General features: G+C 37.9%; 1 protein-coding gene across 3 annotated transcripts in view; it reads left to right on the forward strand.

The window, feature by feature from the left end:
• UBR1 (ubiquitin protein ligase E3 component n-recognin 1) overlaps positions 1–15,289 on the forward strand; it is a 148,979-nt gene that overhangs the window by 119,000 nt on the left and 14,690 nt on the right. For 2 of the 3 annotated variants that reach the window (XM_078079463.1, XM_078079465.1), the window contains exons 40-44: positions 5,019–5,106; positions 6,525–6,658; positions 8,781–8,889; positions 9,815–9,871; positions 12,285–12,362. In XM_078079463.1, coding sequence (XP_077935589.1) covers positions 5,019–5,106; positions 6,525–6,658; positions 8,781–8,889; positions 9,815–9,871; positions 12,285–12,362 — 466 coding nt within the window. The remainder of the gene's footprint in view (positions 1–5,018; positions 5,107–6,524; positions 6,659–8,780; positions 8,890–9,814; positions 9,872–12,284; positions 12,363–15,289) is intronic. The other variant, XM_078079464.1, reaches the window with a different exon arrangement.

Consider the following 15,289-nt stretch of genomic DNA (forward strand, 5'->3'; position numbering starts at 1 on the left):
TAACCAACTGAGCCACCCAGGTGTCCCTAAAACACGGTATTTCAACTGTATTTCCCTAATAGGATCTATTCTGACAATAAAAGAACTAACCAAAAAAAAATCATTAAACTGAATTCATATTAGTGGTACAAATGGTATTAGGTACTAGTATTGTTATTTTGAAATTAATTTAGGTAATTTTTAGGATAAACCAAGTGTTTGTGTTAATGTCACTGGGACCCAAGATTTTCAATATAGGAAGGAGGAGACATAAGAATAAATTCAGAACTGTGCATTCTGAAGTATGCTTCAAATAATAGATATTCTTATTGAAAAAAAATTAACTGAGGGTACTCATTTAAAATAAAGCATATCAAGGACACCTGGCTGGCTCAGTTGTAAGAGCACGCAACTCTTGGTCATGAGTTCCAGCCCCACATTGGGTGTAGAGGTTACTTAAATAAATAAAACTTAAAAAATAAAATAAAATAAAGGGGTACCTGGTGGCTCAGTTGGTTAAGCATCTGCCTTCAGCTCAGGTCATGATCCCAGGGTCCTGGGATTGAGCCCCGCATCAGGCTCCCTGTTCAGCAGGGAGTCTGCTTCTCCCTCTGCCCCTCCCCCTGTTAGTGCTCTCTCTCTCTCAAATAAATAAAATCTTTTAAAAAAATAATTAAAGCATATCAGAGGGGAGGTGAGTGGGGGGAATGGGTGAAATAGGTGAAGGGGATTAAAAGTACACATATAAGGAGCACTGAATAATGATGTATAGAATGGCTGACTCATTGTATTGTACACCTGGAACTAATATAACACTATGTTAACTATATTGGAATTAAAATGGAAAACCTTTAAAAAAAGAATAAATTCAGAAAAGTTAAGTAAAAACCCAATAATTTCCCAGCCAAAATTTTAGCAAGTTATTATGTGGATATCAACAAATTGATTCTAAAGTTTATATGAAAAGGAGAAAGATCCAGAATAGCCAACTCAGTACTGAAGCAGAAGAACAAAGTCAGAGGACTGACATTACCTGACTTCAAGACTTACTATAAAGCTACTGGAATCAAGGCAGTGAAAAAACAGACCAAAAGATTAATGGACCAGAATAGAGAGCCCAAAAAATCTATACACGTCAATACAGTTAACTGATCTTTGATGAAGGAGCAAAGACAAATGGAGCCAAGATAGCCTGATTTTCAACAAACGTTGCTGTAACAGCTGGACACCCACACATAAGACAGAGACACAGATCTTACAACCTTTGTAAAAGTTAACTAAAAATGGGGATGCCTGGGTGGCATAGTCGGTTAAGCGTCTGCCTTCAGCTCAGGTCACAATCCCAGGGTCCTGGGATTGAGTCCCACACCAGGCTCCTTGCTTAGCAGGGAACCTGCTTCTCCCTCTGCCTGCCGCTTCCCCTGCTTGTGCGCTCGCTCTCTATCTCTCTCTGATAAATAAATAAAAATCTTTAAAAAAAAAGTTAACTAAAAATGGTTCATTAAAAAAAAAAAATGGTTGATAGGCCTGAATGTAAAACACAAAACTATATAAAACTATTAGAAGTTAGTGTAGGAGAAAACCTAGATGACCTTGAGGTGTGCAGTGACTTTTTAGATACAAAGCCAAAGGTACAGTCCATTAAAGAAGTAATTGATAAACTGGACTTCATTACAATTAAAAACTTCTGCTCTGCAAAAGACAATGTTGAGAATAAAAAGACAAGCCACAAACTAAGAGAAAATATTTGCAAAAGACACATCTGATTAACTGTTCTATAAAATATACAGTTAACAATTCAACAATAAGAAAATAACCTGATTAAAAATAAGTAAAAGACACCTCACCAAAGATCTGCAGATGGCAAGTAAGCTTATGAAAAGATGTTCAATGTCATAAGTCATTAGGGAATTGCAAATTAAAACAAGATATCACTATGCACCTATTAGAATAGTTAAAATCCAAAACACTGACAACACTGAGTACTGGTGAGGATGTAGAATAACATGAATTCTCATTTTCATTGCTGAAAGGAAGGAATTCCATGCCATTTTGAGATACAGTTTGGCACTTTCTTACAAAGCTAAACATACTCCTACTGTATGATGCAGCAGTCATGCTCTGTGGTATCTACCCAAATGAACTGAAAACCTATGTCCATACAGAAACCTACACACAGATGTTTATAGCAGTTTTATTCATAATTTCCAAAATTTGGAAGCAACCACATGTTCTTCAGTGGGTGAATGAGTAAATAAACTGTGGTACATCCAGACAATGGAATATTCTTCAGCACAAAAAGAAACAAGCATTCAAACAATGAAGAGGCATGGAGGAAGCTTAAATGTGTATTACTTCATGAAAGAAGCAGATCTGAAAAGGCTGCATACTATATGATTCCAACTACAATTGACCCTTGAATGACACAGGTCTGAACTGAGAGGGTCTACTTATATGGGTTTTTTTTTTTTTCAATAAATGCAGTATAGTACTATAAATGTATTTTATGATTTTCTTAATAAATTTTCTTTTCTCTAGCTTATTTTATTGTAAGAATACAGTATATAACATACAAAATAGGGCTCCTAGGTGGCTCAGTCGGTTAAGCATCTGCCTTCAGCTCAGGTCATGATCCCAGGGTCCTGGGATCGAGCCCTGCATCAGACTCCCTGCTCGGTGGGGAGTCTGCTTCTCCGTCTCCCTCTGCCTGCTGCTCATCTGCTTGTGCTCTCTCTCTCTCTCTCTGGCAAATAAATAAAATCTTTAAAAAAAATAAAATAAAAAATAACATACAAAATATATAACATGTAGCATATATATATAAAATACATATATAAAATATGTTTTAATTGACTAGATATGTTATCAGCAAGGCTTCCAGTCAACAGTAGGCTGTTGGTAAGGTTTTTAGAGCGTCAGAAGATAATAGGTAGATTTTTTACTGTGCCAGGGGTCGGCACCCTTAGCCCCCGGTGTTGTTCAAGGGTCACCTGTATATGACATTCTGGAAAAGGCAAAGCTTTGAAGACAGTAAAAATATCCATGATTGCCAGAAGTTAGGGGAGAGAGACGGGTGAATAGGCAGAGCACAGAGGATTTTTAGGGCAGTGAAACTACTCTGTATGATACTATAATAGTGGATACATGTTACTATGTATCTGTGAAAACCAATAGAATGTACAGCACCAGGAATGAACCCTAATGGTAACTGTGGACTCTGGATGATAATGATGTATCAGTATAGGTTCGTTGATTGTAACAAATGTACCACTCTGGTGCTAGGTGTCCATAGTCACAGATGATGATGGATTTGTGGGGACAGCAAGTATATGGGAACTCTGTAATTTCCACTGAGCTCTGTAATGAACCTAAAACTGCTTTAAAAAATAAAGTTTATTAAAAAAAATAAAGTTTATTAATTTAAAAAAATCTTGTTACATGGGTGTTTGCATTTATCAAAACTCATCAAATGGTACTTTTAATATTTGTGTATTCCATTGCATATAAAATTTACCTCAATCATGTACAAATATTGAACTCTTATATTTAAATTTGAAATATCAATATGATAATATATTTTAATCTTTTTTAAAAAGGGGCGCCTGGGTGGCTCAGTCAGTTAAACGTCTGCCTTTGGCTCAGGTCATGATCCCAGGTCCTGGGAACTAGCCCTGCTTCGGGCTCTCTGCTCAGTGGGGAGCCTGCTTCTCCCTCTTCCTCTGCTGTTTTACTGCTTGTGCTCTGTGTCTGTCTCTCTCTCTGTCAAATAAATAAATAAAATGTTTTTAAAAAAATAAACTAGCCATTTATATCCTTTAAAAAAAAATAAAAAATAAATTTAAAAAGTATGTATTTCCTAAAGAGACCCTAATTGGAAAGGAGAAAAACTAGCAATATCCAACCAAAGTAAGAGACGGGGTAATTTTAATTGTTGTCTTTCAGATGAATTAATGTATATTTTTAAAAAGCATTTTTGAAGCAAGAGAGTGCTGCTCAAATGGGATGTAACCATCTGTCACATTGAACTACAAGGTTGGCATTTTTATCCCCATTTTAATATAATAAAACTGAAGTTCACAGAACTTAAGTGGCTTACCCAGAGTTTTAACTACTCTGTTGGGTGAGTTAGCAATTGCTGGAAGGGTTTAGGATGGTTTCCTTAAGGATAGATTAATGGAGGAAAATTACCTTACAAGGTTTTTTAATTTTTATTTATTTTTTTATTTTTTTAAAGATTTTATTTATTTGACAGAGAGAGACAACAGCGAGAGAGGGAACACAAGCAGGGGGAGTAGGAGAGGGAGAAGCAGGCTTCCCGTGGAGCAGAGAGCCCGATGTGGGACTCGATCCCAGGACCCTGGGATCATGACCTGAGCTGAAAGCAGACACTTAATGACTGAGCCACCCAGGCGCCCCGCAAGGTTCTTTTTAATGTGTTTCATTGCTTGAGCATAAAGGCAGGGCAGCAACCTACTTCCCTTTCTAGAGTCTGAATTTCTACCTGTTAGCTAAGACTCCTAGGAACCCAGAGCAGATGACCACTAATTTGTTTACCTGGTCATATTACAGTGAGATAAATATTTATTTATTTTTTAAAGATTTATTTATTTGAGAGAGGGAGAGAGAGAATCTCAAGCAGACTCCCTGCTGAGCATGGAGCCTGATGCAGCACTCGACCCAGGGCTTGACCTTATGACCCTTAAGATCACAACCTGAGCCAAAACCAAGAGTTGGACACTTGACCAACTGCGCCACTCAGGCACCTCTGAGATAAATATTTATTAAATATCCATGTGATTCTGCCCTATTTGTTTCTTCACCTAATATACTGATAAAGTTTACCTAACAGTTCTAATATTTAAAATCAGCTATTTATCCATTCATAAAAAATAAAATAAAATCAGCTATTTAGATTGAGAACAAGGAAAAGAACCTCAGCTGAGTTGACATTGTTTATTATCCTGGAACCATGAAATTGAGGTGTAATTATAAATTGAATAGCAAATTCATAGATTTATCTTTCAGAATTTCTTTTTCAGACCTTCCCCTTGCTCAGGTTCAAGAAGAGAGTGAAGAGGCTCGTTCTGCATCTTCTTTCTTGGCAGAAGTTTCTCAATATACAAATGGGTGAGTAGCAGCCCATTAGTCCAACCTATTTGAATGTTGTTTTAATAATTCTACCTTTTAGTTCAGTTGTTTGGCAGAATAACTTTTGAATCATTTTAATTCCAGTTTTTAAAAATTAGTTGAGGGCTTTTGAAATAACAGGTACCCATTTGTTTGTTTCTGAGACTGAAACAAGTTTGGATACATCTTTACTCTTGTAAATTGTTCTGGGAACATTGGCAAAAAATAATAGAATTTTAACAAGTGTCAGCATTTAGAATTTAAATAAATGTAGAAAATAGAAAATAGGTCATCCTTTTAAAGCAATCTATACAGTTGATGCACTTTACTAAATAGAGGTTTTTTAAGACTGTTCTCTAACATGTGAAATACCTTGGCAGTGCAGAGGCTAAAACCAAAAGTATAATAGGAGTGCCCTGCTGAGCTCCACTTGCTACCACACTCTCTCATCTTTGTTTTCACCTTCTTCACCATTTTTTAGTTGGGTTTTCTGTTTCATTTTGGTTTTTAGTTTAGGCACTGAAGGTTGGAGGGGGGTTGCAGAAGAGAGAGAGAGAAAAAAGAGTGTGTGTGTGTGTGTGTGTGTGTGTGTGTGTGTGTTACTAGACTTTATTTTTTAGAGCTGTTTTAGGTTTACAGAAAAATTGAACAGAAAGTACAAATCATTCCCGTTTACTCCCTCCCCTCACAAGTTTCTCCTGTGATTAACATCTTGCATTAGTAGATTTGTTAAAGATGACAAACCAGCATCAATACATTGTTATTAACTAAAGTCTATAGTTTACATTAGGGTTCACTTTTTGTGTGGTAGCATTATAAGTATCATATAGAATAGTTTCATTGCCCTGTGAATCACCAATTTGAATACAGAAATCAAGAAAGTATTAATTTTTTTTTAGCTAACTTAACTCCTTTGGTTAGTTATTGATAAATATATCTGATTCACATTTCATCATAAGGGTTAGGAAAATGAAGATAATAGTTATTTGCTTTAAAAATCTACATGGTAAAAGATGCAAGATCTGGGGGCGCCTGGGTGGCTCAGTCGTTAAGCGTCTGCCTTCAGCTCGGGTCATGATCTCAGGGTCCTGGGATCGAGCCCCACATCGGGCTCCCTGCTCCGCAGGAGGCCTGCTTCTCCCTCTCCCACTCCCCCTGCTTGTGTTCCCTCTCTCGCTGTGTCTCTCTCTGTCAAATAAATAAATAAAATCTTAAAAAAAAAAAAAAAAAAGATGCAAGATCTGTGGTTTTCTTTAGGAAACTTACAAGATTTAAAGACAGAAGCTACTGCCAGTTAAATATTTTGTATTAAATGGATAAAAAATATTTAAATATTTAGCTGTGTTTTTAAAGGGGGATGTGTCTAGAGTTTTAGTCTGGTCAGTATTCTGTTCTATTCTGGAATTATTTCCCCCCAGCTGCATTGGATGTGGTGTTCCTGGCTGGTATTTGTGGATCTCATTGAAGAATGGCATCACCCCTTACCTTCGCTGTGCTGCACTGTTTTTCCACTATTTACTTGGAGTAACTCCACCTGAAGAACTGCTTACCAGTAAGTAGGAAAATGAAATCTCAAAGTAGCAAATAAGGGATTTTTTTTTCTTTATCTTCAGCCTCAAAAATATAAGGTGGGGACAGGCAAGAACCACTTCTCTATTCCCTATCTTTTTCATCAGCGTTCACTCCCGACATGTGTGCCTCTGCCTGGTGTAGGTTAAAGGTGAGACCAAAAATGAGATTAGCCTCATAAATATGCAAAACCTACTCATGGCTCCTATCTAGGTATAGTTTATGTACTTGAGCTTATAAGATGTCTGCACACAGAATATAACTGAAAGGATATGCAGAAAATTAGAAACATTGGTTACCTTTAGGGAAGAGAATGTTTTGGCTAAGTAGGAGGAAAACTTTATTGTATACTCTGTTATTTGAATTTTGAACATATGATTATTACAAAAGAACTAAAATGCTGCTAGGAGAAGCCTGTTGGAACAAACCCAGGACACGTATATCTGAGTAACAATCATTTCCTTTCTTCTTTACTTGCCTTAAATCTAGATCAAAGTAGACAAGGTTTCCTTGTGGCTTTGTATGGGTAAAAATCTGAACGTTTGTATGATTTTGGAAGCGTCACCAAAATTGTTCAGAGAGTCTTGCTTTTGTCCTTTGAGATTAAGCTGAACGGGTCAGCTTTACTGGCTATCACCTTCTTTATCTTGAACTTAGTTCAGTAGGGCTTATTTGAACTAGGTTTGTTCTGATCCTATGTACAGGCATACCTTGTTTTATTGTGCATCACTTTATTGTGCTTTGCAGATACTGTGTTTTTTACAGATTCAAAGTTTGTGGCAAGCCTGTGGCAAACAAGTCTGTCAGCACCATTTTTCCAACAGCATTTGCTCCCTTCATGTCTCTGTCACATTTTGATTATTCTTGCAATATTTCAAATTTTTTCATTATTTATTAGGGTGATCTGTGGTGATTGATTATGACTGGCTGAAAGCTCAGATGATGGTTAGCATTTTTTTTAGCAGTATTTTTAATTAAGGTCTGTACATTGTTGTTTTAGACCTAATGCTCTTGCACACTAAATAGACTACAATCTAGGGGCACCTGGGTGGCTCAGTCATTAAGCATCTGCCTTCGGCTCAGGTCATAATCCCAGGGTCCTGGGATCGAGCCCCACATCGTCCTGCTCCGCAGGAAGCCTGCTTCTCCCTCCCCCACTACCCCTGCTTGTGTTCCCTCTCTCGCTGTGTCTCTCTCTGTTAAATAAATAAATAAAAATCTTAAAAAAAAAAAAAAAAAGACTACAATCTAGTAGAAACATAACTTTAATATGCCCTGGGAAACCAGAAATTCACTTGACTTGCTTCACTCCGATACTAGCTTTATTGTGGCAGTCTGGAACCGAACCCGCAATTATCTCCACAGTATGCCTATAAATGGGGGGCTACTTTCCAAGTAGTTGTCTGTACAGATGTGTTGTTTGCATTTTTAGAAAATCATGTATTAATTTATCTAGTCGGTGCTGTAATACAACAGTGAGTAAGATTAAGTCTTTTACTGGGAGGAGACTAAATGTATACAAACAGATAAATGTATGTAATATAATGTCAAGTGGTGATAAGTGCTACCAAGAAAAATAAAGCAGGTCATGGGGATAGAGAGTGCTGGGCTGGAGTAATACTTTTAGTAGATAGTCATAGAAGACTTCTCTTTGAGGACACTTTGAGCAAAGAGATGTTGAAATAAAGATGGGGTTGAACTGGACAAGAGTTAAAGGAAGAGTATTCCTAAGCAGAAGGAACACTAAATGCAAAGGCTTTGCTTGACATCATCAAAGAATAGTAAAGAGATGAGTGTAGCTGAAGCATAATGAGCAGGACGAGGGTGGTAGGAGATGAGGTTCAAGAGGCAGCCAGGGGCAGATCATGTAGGGCCTTTATGTGTTTTGATAAGGACTTCGTGTTTTTTCCCTTTTGGTGGTGTGACATTGGAGAAACCTCATCAGGAGAATGAATCAGATTTGTGTTTTGAAAGAATCACTGTGTCTTATTTGTCACCCAGTTTTATAGAGTATAGAAATGAACATAAACAATGAAGAAATTCTATTCACAGGTTGACCAGATAAGAATAATGTGCTTATTAAATGTATTTTTATTCTCTTGCAGATCCTGCAGAAGGAGAGTACAGTGCACTCTGTAGCTATCTATCTTTACCCACAAATTTGTTCCTGCTTTTTCAGGAATATTGGGATACTGTAAGACCCCTCCTCCAGAGGTACTGTGAGGGCAAAATATCATTGTTGGGTCATTATACAGTTTGGAAATTTTAAATTAAAATTATTTGCTAAGCTTTTAGATTGATTAGACTTGATTGAAGTGGGTAACAAAAATATAGGAGATTCCCAATTCACACACTCAACGAATTAGACATAAGTCCAGCAGCCATGGGCAGCTGGACTTTGCACTTGTCCCACCGTGATTACCATTCCTTGTACTACTCTTCCCTGCAGCTGCCATTTCTTGCCAGTATCTACCATTGACCCCAGCCCCTGGGCTCTAATAATACCACAATTTCCTTTTGTTCCTCCAGCCTGGGAGAGGTGGTGGCTTCCTGTTATTGGCTAATCTTTGGGTCGCCTTGCTTTTTTCTCTCCTTCTGTCAGCCCTTGGATTGGATTTGCAGCCCTTCTGCCACCTTTATTACCAATTCCTGGTATTAAATTCCATCTTCAGAATGGTTTCTGTTTTTCTAGCAAGACTTTGATTGATTAACCCTTTAAAAAAGAGATGAATAGGGGTGCCTGAGTGGCTCAGTCGGTTAAGCATCTGCCTTCGGCTCAGGTCATGATCCCAGGGTCCTGGGATCGAGCCCCGCATCGGGCTCCCTGCTCAGTCAGGGAGTCTGCTTCTCCCTCTTCTCCCTGCCTGTGCTCTCTCTCGCTATCTCTGTCTCCTCAAATAAATAAATAAAATCTTAAAATAAATAAAAATAAAAAAGATGAATAAAAGAAAGGGGGAAAATAAATAGGCAGACACAAAAACGAAGGGAAGAAAAGCAAAGGGGTAAGATGTGAGATAGAAGTCTAGCTGAGGGAACATGGAAAGAAGGGACAGAAAGATTTGGAGTGGGTGGCTCATTGATGAACACTGAGCTGAAGTTGTGATGACCTGTTTGCTTTTCTCTTGGCTCCCCCATATAGGTGGTGTGCAGATCCTGCGTTACTAAACTGTTTGAAGCAGAAAAGCACCGTAGTCAGGTTGGTTTTACTTCTCAATCCTCCCCTCCCCCCCAACCATCTACAGGTTGTGTTTCCAAAAGTAGTTGGTTTGTGGAACATGCTTTCCAGTCTGTCTTCTTCATTCTCACTCAGTACATTGTTTCCTACGTTTCTGTTAGGTCTTTGCCAGAAATTGGATTCTTCCTACAGTTGATTTTTTTCGTGGAGTGGCTATCTTTTCCCTCTTAAATTGTTTGAGCCCACCAGCTCCTCTTCCTTAAGCTCGTACATGCTTTTTTTTTTTAAGATTTTATTCATTTATTTGACAGAGAGAGACACAGCGAGAGAGGGAACACAAGCAGGGGGAGTGGGAGAGGGAGAAGCAGGCTCCCCACAGAGCAGGGAGCCCGATGTGGGACTCGATCCCAGGACTCTGGGATCATGACCTGAGCCGAAGGCAGACGCTTAACGACTGAGCCACCCAGGCGCCCCTCATACATGCTTATTAAAAGGCACAGGAGGAGATGGCATCTTGGAGCTGCCGGTTTATTAAAATCAGAAAGTAGTAACAGTATTCCTATACACCACTTTTTTCCTTTTGAGAATAGAGTAAGATATAAATAGAACTATTCCCTCTTCCCCTTCCCTTCCGATCTGTATACTTAGAGATGACCCAACAAAACTGTTCTTCAGCCCTCCTATCTCCCTTAAGTTATGTCTCGATCAAAATCCAGTTCTCCCTCAAAGACCAATTCAAATGTGACCTCCTCCTGCAAGTCTGCTCTAGTAATATCCTCTCAGCTGTGTGTGTGCATGTGTGCCTGCCAGCGCCACAAAGCACTGAACAGTAAACTCACCAGGGACCAGACTGCATGCTTATTTTCTTTGTATCCTCTCCTGGGCCTGCTTTCTGTTATGTATGTGTCTGATTTTTATTCCAGTTGAATTGCATCAGTAAACAAGCAGAGCAATTGACCCCCAACCTTAATGATAACATCAGTACCATTTTTCCATGGCTAAAGCAAACGTTGTGACACAATGTGCATTTGCCACCTTCTCTTTTCATCTTTCTTACCCCTTGAACTAACTTCCCCTTTACTGTAAATGTACATATGCTACTTACTCCTAACCCAACTTTAGTGATTTAGAGATTATAGATCTGGCTTTTATAACTTAAATACAGTAGTATTCACATCACCAAGAAAAGAAAGAGAGAAAAGTTTAAAAGATGAGTACTTACTTTAAAACTGTTAATCTCACACAGTTTTCCCTTTATTTCAGTTCATTGTGTGCCTTTTAGAGAACTACTGTTTCCTCAGCATGGTGCTAAAATACTTAGGGAGAGTTAAAAGACCTAACACATACAGCTTTTTGGTCATGGGTAATTTACAACCTAATTATGTACATAAACTAAAGACATAAAATAGTATATGGAATATATTGTTAATGCTATAGAAATTTAAAGAGTAAAAGATTCTTAATGATGCAAAGTTAGTCTTAGAGGAGATAATTTTTAGCTGAACTTAGAAGGAATTATAGAATTTAAGTTGATCTGGGAGGCGCCTGAGTGGCTCAGTCTGTTAAGCATCTGCTTTTGGCTCGGGTCATGATCTTGGGGCCCAGGGATCAAGCCCCACATCAGGCTTTCCCTGCTCAGCAGCATGTCTGCTTCTCCTTCTGCCTCTGTGATCTCTCTTGCTTTCGCTCTCTCTCAAATAAAAAAATAATAATAATTAAAAAAAAGAATTTAAGTTAATTGGGGTTTGAGGATAGAATTTCCACGTGATTGAGATGATGTTCCCAGGGCATGCATGCAAGGCTTTTATTGTATCTGTATTGTGTGGTAAGAATGAATAATAATATTTGCAAACATGTTTTCAAGTACTAAGTGTATTATGTTCCACTTCAATATCTTATTGAGTCTTCAACAGCTGTGAGGTTCCTCCATACTATTATTTATATTTAACATTTCTTAAATCAGCATGAGTCTTTATATTTCTCTCTCTCCACCATCTCAAAAATGTGTTATTAAATTGATGGTATGCCTTATGGCTGAGAAAGTATAATATGTCCATCCTCTATTTACAGACCAGGAAATACAGGCTAAGGTTCAGTGACTTGTCAGATATCAGAGAATTTAGGATTTGTAGCGAGGTCTGTCTGATTTCAAAGGCTGTGTTCTTTATATTACCTTCCTAGCCATCATGGAAGTCTAGCTAGAACAATTTAGTCTTAGGAAATAGTGGGAGTTGAGTTTGGAAAGGAAACCAGATGATGAAAGATTTGAAATTCTAGGCTGAAAAACTTGGATTTAATGTAGTCAACAGGAGGAATTACTGTGGGTTTCAAGTATGGATCCTTTTGTTATTTTTAAAATACTCTTTACTTGGTCAATTTTTGGCATGGGCTTATTTACTCAGAAGTAAAATTGTCTTTTAAATTACATTTCTAGATACCCTAGAAAAAGAAATAGTTTGATAGAGCTTCCTGATGACTATAGCTGTCTCCTAAATCAAGCTTCTCATTTCAGGTAAGAAGAAATATATTTCTAAAAAATTTTTAAGCTTGCAATTATGGTATGCACCACCACTAGTAGACTTTTTTAAAGTGACCACAGAGCATCCTTTACAACAATGATTGTCAATTTCTTTCTTATTATTGAGGTGAGAACCATAAAACAAACAATTAATGATGATAAAGTATACAATTCAGTGCTATTTAGTGTATTCACAGTGTTGTGCAACCACCACCTCTCTCTGGTTTCAAAACTTTTTCACCATGCCAGAGAAACACCTTGTATCCACTAAGTAATTGCTCCCCATTTCCCTCTTTCCCGATCCCCTGGTAAGCAATAATCTGCTTCCTGTCTCTGTGGATCTGCCTACTCTGGGTATATCCTATAAAAGGAGTCATATAACATATGACCTTTTGTGTCTGGCTTCTTTCACTTAGTATAGCTTTTGAGGTCATCCAAAGTTGTAGCATGTATTCAGTCCTTTGTTGGCTAAGTAATATTCCACTGTAGGGACACCTGGCTGGCTTAGTTGGTGGATCATGCAGCTCTTGATCTTAGGGTTGTGAGTTTGAGCCCCATGTTAGGTGTAGAGATTACTTAAAAATAAAATCTTAAAAATAACAATGATAATATTCCATTGTATGTATATACCAGAGTTTGTTTATCCGTTTATCTATTGATGAGCATTTAAACATCTTTTCATGTGCTTCTTGGACATTTGTATATGTTCTTTGGAGAAATGTCTGTTCAAGTCCTTTGTCCATCTTGTAATTGGACTGTCTGTTTTGTTGTTGAGTTGTAAGAGTTCTTTATATTGAAGGGGAGGAAAGAGGGTCAGAGTGTCCTTTTTGCACCTGCTGTTTCTTAAGTAACTTTAATTCAAAATAATCTGTATGCCAAAGTGGCATATTTTGGGGTGGCCTCTTCTGTTCTCTTTCAGTATATTCTGGATATTCAGCCCTTATCAGATTTTTATTTTGCAAATATTTTCTCCCATTCTATAGGTTGTGTTTTCATATTCTTCATAATGTTTTCAATACATAAAAGTTCATTTTATCTATTTTTTTGTTTGTTTCTTGTGCTTTTGGTGTCAAAACTAAGACTTCATTGCCAAATCTGAGGTCATGAAGATTTACCCCTTTGTTTTCTTTCAATAGCTTTGTAGTTTTAGCTCTATATTTAGACTGTGGATTTGTTTTTTAAGATTTAATTTATTTATTAGAGAGAAAGAGCACAAGCAGGGGGGAGCGGGAGAGGGAGAAAGAAGCAGGCTCCCCGCTGAGCAGGGAGCCTGATGTGGACTCGATTCCAGGACCCTGAGGCAAAGGCAGAGGCTTAACCGACTGAGCCACCTAGGCACCCCTACACTGTGGATTTGTTTGAGTTAATTTTTGGAATGAGACAGGAGGTCCAACTTCATTCTTTCTTTCGTGTGGTTTCCAGTTATTCCAGCACCATTTTTTAAAAGACTTTGTTCCCTCATTGGATAATCTCGGCACCCACATTGAAAATCAGTTTGTCATAGATGTTTGGGTTTCTTTCTAAAGTCTATTCTATTGGTCTATATGTCTATCCTTATGCTAACACCACACTTTTAAATTACCATAGCTTTGTAGTAAGTTTTGAAATTTAACGTGTCAGCCTTCCAACTTTTTCTTTTTCAGTGTTGCTTTGACTGTGAATAGGCCATACTTTTCTGCTTCTTTGTAAGCTCTGTTAGTTTTGTTGAGAATTGGACATTTTGATTATTGTAGTAGCTCTTTAAATCAGATTCTACCCCCTCCCCAAGAATTGCCACCATTGCTTGATAAAGGCTGCAGGTGTCTCTTCAGTGACTTTTCCAAACTATTTTTTGCAAAGACTGTATTTCGTATTGTGTGTTCACCGAAGTCTCTGTTCTATTATCTCTGCAGTCAGCCAGTGAACTGACAGATTTCCTTAAATTTCTGGATCCAGTAAGAAAAGTGAAGAGAAGAAGAAAATATAAAGAATATTCTGTCTCTTTAAATTCCCTCTACCATCACTGCCAAGAAAGTCACTTCAGCCCATAGGGGTTGAAACAATGGCCAGTCTCTGCATCAGCCCTTCAGTGAGCTACCAGGCAGAACTAAACACACAACCATGATTTTTGAGGCCAACGTCTCTATTACCCATCCTGGCACCAGCAAGCCACCACCCCCATAGCTACCTGCTATAGGGCTGGGGGATAGGAGGTGGTAGCCACTACACAGAAAGCCAAAATTCATTGAAATTTACCAGCCTCTTCGTTAAGCACTGCTGTGGATGCTGCAAGTGTTCACCTAGATTCCAAATTCCAAAATAGTTGCTTCAGACAGTTCTTGCCAGATCAACAGTTGTATTGGTAAAGGAAACAATTCCTGGAGCTCATAACTCTACCATCTTATAGGATATCTCCCCTCAACTTTTTTTTAAAGCTACAGGAGCCTTTTTTTTTTTTCTTTTAGCATTCTAAGAGTCATCATTTATTCATGTATCTTTAAACAGTGTTTTACATGTAGAATTATGGTCAGTACATCCATCCACTGAAATAACACTGTTCTCAACTTCATAAACAAGTAGTTCTCTTAGAAATATCTTTTATACATATCTCTTTAGCACCGTTTTATGTACATTACAGTGAGGTGACCATATCCTCACTGAAATAACACTGAAGAACCCTTTTTCTCCCAAGCAAAATCTTATATGGAATCCCATAGTAACAAAACAGGTAATAGCATTGTGGCTCAAGTTTAAGCCTGGGTACTAGAGAGAATAGTACACCTCCTTAGCCTTTTCTGATACCGTGTTCCCCCCACCTCAATCAAATTAAACACCACACTAAAGCAGTGTTTCTCAGACTTTCTTTCATCTTCCTCTTCCCTTTCACTGATTACTTTCAAATAAAAAAAAAATCTGGATGATGAAGACTAATAAGAAGTACA

Source organism: Halichoerus grypus, chromosome 8 (genome assembly GCF_964656455.1).
Source record: "Halichoerus grypus chromosome 8, mHalGry1.hap1.1, whole genome shotgun sequence".
NCBI lineage: Eukaryota > Metazoa > Chordata > Mammalia > Carnivora > Phocidae > Halichoerus > Halichoerus grypus.